Source organism: Impatiens glandulifera, chromosome 8, assembly GCF_907164915.1.
Source record: "Impatiens glandulifera chromosome 8, dImpGla2.1, whole genome shotgun sequence".
Taxonomy (NCBI): Eukaryota; Viridiplantae; Streptophyta; class Magnoliopsida; order Ericales; family Balsaminaceae; genus Impatiens; species Impatiens glandulifera.
Window position 1 is genome coordinate 10,329,722 of NC_061869.1, and position 4,533 is coordinate 10,334,254.

At 32.1% G+C, this 4,533-nt stretch overlaps 1 protein-coding gene across 1 annotated transcript; it reads left to right on the top strand.

Moving 5' to 3' along the window:
• The first annotated feature begins 1,063 nt into the window (after positions 1 to 1,063).
• Positions 1,064 to 3,143, top strand: LOC124912950 (probable WRKY transcription factor 25). Its single transcript, XM_047453581.1, has 5 exons — positions 1,064 to 1,163; positions 1,326 to 1,393; positions 1,456 to 1,808; positions 2,697 to 2,906; positions 3,017 to 3,143. Exons 1-5 carry the CDS (start codon positions 1,064 to 1,066, stop codon positions 3,141 to 3,143), a joined length of 858 nt encoding a protein of 285 aa, XP_047309537.1.
• The last annotated feature ends 1,390 nt before the right edge of the window (positions 3,144 to 4,533 follow it).

The window sequence follows — 4,533 nt, forward strand, 5'->3', positions numbered from 1 at the left end:
TGCTTATGCAATTAACATATGCCATATAAGAATTTCAGGCTAAATGTTAGAACAGATTGCGAAAGTTGGAAAAAAAAACTAATAAGAAAATACACGGATTTAACGTGGTTCGAAAAAATAAAGCTTGACTAATATTATTGAAGAGAATAGAACAGAGATAACATCGTAATAATATAATATTATAACATGAGTTTATATAACACTCGATTTCCCGAAACACTAAGATAAAAACTAAAAACAATACTTTCACATAAAAGACTTCGAAGACTTTCTAAAGTTCAGTTCAAGAAATTTTCAAAATATTATCATAATATTTTTCAAGTTGTATTACCCTAACACAATATAAAATTTCTTTCTTGTATTAATCTAATTTTAAACTATTATATAAAATCAATGTCATCATCCAACCTTATCTTAATTAGGTAGATTAGCTGATTGCCCTCGCGAGAACGTGGAGAGGAATTCCAAGCACGGAGCAGAACTGGAATATCTGTAGGAACTGGAGTTTACCGTTTTTTAAAATCACTAGAATTGAAAGCATTCTAAACAAATAATTCATTTACGTTTTTAGCTTTTTAGCTTTTATTCAGAATGTTACGACTTCAAAATCATTCTAGGTCTGTCTAGAATGATCTCTTAAACTCGTGGTTTTCTTTTCCTGTTTTTGGGAATTTTTAATGAAATGACGCTAAGTCGTTTTTTAAAAAAAAGAAAAAAAAAAAGAAAAAAAAAAGGGTAAAAAGGAAGCTTAACACTATGCACAAGTTAATATAAATTTGTCATTTTTAAAAATTTGTAATTAACTTTATAATTTGTAATTATTTTTAATTGAACTTTAAGTAAATGATTAATAATAAATTAAAGTAAGAACACATAGATTAAATGAGCTATTTCTTATTAAATAAATAAACAAAATTAAACCTCATCAAATAAGATTATATAAAAAGATTTTTCCATATTTTTTTGAAAAGTATAAAAGATGAGCCAGCCGCTTATCAGTTTCTGTTTTTCTTTTTCAATAATTTAACTCTTTGAAGTTCTTGATCTCTCTCTCATATTCATCATGTCCACCTCACGTACCCCTTTCTCCGATCAGCAAGCAGCGGTCAACGACAACATTCCGGCCACCACCCTTCCCGTCGACCCTAATTCAACTTCTATTGGTTAGTATTCTTTCTTTTCTTTTTTTTTCATTTTCTATCCCAATTTTGTTTTATCAAGATCTAATGGTATGATCAAGAACCGATTAATTGGGTATTTGTCAAAACCCTAAACTTGTTTTTTGAATATCTTGTACTAATTTTGAAACTTCTTGCATTTTACAGTTACAAGCTCTGATATCTCTAACAATCACAATGTTCATCAACAAGGAGGATTTATGAGCGATGCCAAAGTATGTTTATTTGATAATATAACATCTTTTTCATTAATAACACATTTCATTGAATTTTGAAGGAGAAAGATGGCGATGAATACAATTGGAAGAGATGTGGGACGAGAATATTGAAAGGGAGCTCGACTCGGAAGGAATATTATAATTGCTCTAATTATCCTCAATGTGGGTCTAAGAAACATATAGAGAAGGATGAAAATGGGAATATCATTCAAATAGTGTTTAAGGGACAGCATGAACATCCCAAACCGAACAAATTAACGAGTTCGTCTTTCCAGGGACATGTCGATCATTCATATATAGGTCAAGAAGGTCCACTCGATAGAACAAATCCAATCATTTCCGTCGTCGCGCATTATCAAGATCAGAGTTCTTGGGATGATGTGAGTGATGAAGAGGAACCAGATGACTCAAGGTAATTCATCCATTAAGGTTAAATTAACTTTCTAAATTTTCTCTAGTTTTGTTTATACCCTATAATCACGTGAAGTTATGAAAATAGGTCCTCCCATAGTTATAAGCATATGTATATTAGTTGATAACTGTCAGTTAGCTAATCTAGATATCAAATTCTATGAACAATTCACACAATTAAAATTTTTAATAGAGAAGATTCAATAATTAAGTAATTTGTTGAGAGTCATCCTAAAGACGAACTCATTTAAGATTTTAAACAATGAGCTTTAAGTAGATTAAACCGAATAAACTAATGACATAGTGTCGGAACAATCTTATAATAATATTCAGAGCGGCAAATTGAAATTATTCTTAGTCAATGTTCATGGCCAAATAATAATTGACTATATATATAAAAGGAACTAATGCTTTGTAATATTTCATTCTTGTAAAGATTAAATCCAATAACACTTGACTAAAAATATAAAATTCAGTTCAAAGTGTTTAAAATTGAGAATCAAAACCGTTACTTTTAAACTCATTTCTCTACTTTAGAATTATTGAAAGATTGGTTGGATTCTAATGCTTTATATATTTATTTAATGTTTTGATTTCCTATTGTTTATTTTTTATGTTAATCTTATTCAATTTATGACATATCTCAAAACTTGTTTTCTTAATGAAAAGTTTGATATTGATTAATAAAAGTCACCCCTCTTCCTCTATAAAAGAAACTATCATTTTTTATTTGTTGCATTCAATATTTTTATCTCTTCTCCCTTATTAATCGATAATTTTAGTGTTCGAAAACGTAGACAACATTTGGCCGAACTCCGTTATCAAATTGATTTTGTCAGTTTTCCGCAACTCTTTTTAATTAAAATGATTAATTGGAAAAATCGTGCAGGAATATGGAAGAAGAAGACGGTGGAGATATAAACAACGAACAAAGAGAAGAACAAAGAGAAGAACACAGAGAACACGGAGAAGAACAAGGAGAAGAACAAAGAGAACCAAAAGTGGTTATCGAGGTATTGAGTGATACTTGTATTGTTAAAGATGGATACAAATGGAGAAAATATGGGCAGAAAACAGTAAAGGGGCACACTTATCCAAGGTAATTTGTAAGAAACATGTTATGTTTGCTTATGAATAATCACCCCCATTCAATTCTTTGAATTGTTCCAAGGTTATTGTCTAATGATGTATTATAATTTAATGTTGCAGACATTATTATAAGTGCACTTCTTCAAATTGTTGTGTGAAGAAACAAGTTGAGAGATCATCAAAAGACATTGGAAATGTGATAGTATCCTACGAAGGAAAGCACATCCATGAACTACCCGACCAATGAGGGGCAGCCGCAAGGCATATACCTAAAAGTCATCATCTGATTTATTTGATATTTGAAATTTGAAATTTGTAATTTTTAAAAGATCTCCTCTCACGTACAAAAGAAGATCTAAATTAGGGGTTGCAATTTTCTTTTCTTCTTTTTAATAATACAAGGTTAAACTACTCTATAATTTTCTATTTTTTTCAATTTAATAATATTTATTTAGATTTTTCTCTTTACCTTTTAATTTCACCCCAAATATTTTTCTAAATCACCCTAACTCTAATTCTTGGGACGACACAGAACAACGATTTATCGAATCTATCTCTGACGGGCAAAAATCCTTTCATCTTCTTGTATTTGATCGAATAAAAAAAACAGAAAAACCCTCGGTGAAGTGCGAACTGTGCGATTAGCGTTCCGTGTGTGCCGCGATATGCCGACAATATATTCGCGGTCGTAATCATCGTTGAAGAAATTCTCGATCACAGTCGCAAAGAAATCACACACCGTTCATTGTCGTGCGAACTGTGACATCTGTGCGATTTGTGCGATCCATGTTCCGTGTGCGTCGTGATTTCATCTCTCGGTCGGAAGGGTCGTCTTTCCGCAGAAATTTACTAAATCTACTCGGTCAAGACTATAGTACATCGGATAATCAATTTCAAACCTATGTGTACTGTAAAGTTGTTAAAAGCTTCGCTGACACGAATCCGTCCGTGTCGACCACTTTAAATATGACTTTTGCAAATATCATAGCTTCAGCAGTACGGGAAATTCCCTCTTTGTCAACAATTAATACAAGCCCTGCCAACTCTTTAAATCGGGCAATGAGTGAATCCAACACATGCTCCTCTGTTCCTCAGACAGGAAATTTGAATGCAATTAACCTCCACATAGGCTCGAGAGAGAATCACACGGATATCCTCCTTAAAAATCATGGGTCTCCAAAGCCAGGAGGAAATGGTGGAAATCTAACTTACGTGAGCAAGAGCAATAATAAGGATTTTGCAGTCAACACGCCAAATATGTTTTCTACCAATCCCAATAACACTAATGAGATGAATGCAAATGATAATAGAATTGTTAGTACATGTTGATAGCCTAGATTGTGATAGTTTAGGACATGCTCTAGGAAAAGATAGAGTAGTTTTAGAAAATAGTCTAGGAAATAAAAATGCACAGGTTATTAACTCGGATTCCAATGGGAATTAAATTCAACTTGAGACTATTGAGATACCTGACTCAGATGAAGAAGCAGAGAAAGTAATCCAAAAAGAATTGGAAAGAGAAAAAATTAATGCAGAAAATCTGGGTGAAACAGGAAAAAATAAAGAACGGCAACAAAAAACATTGGGTAAAGAAACAAACCCGAGGAAATGGAGGGTCGGTTTTAATGAAAGGGCCA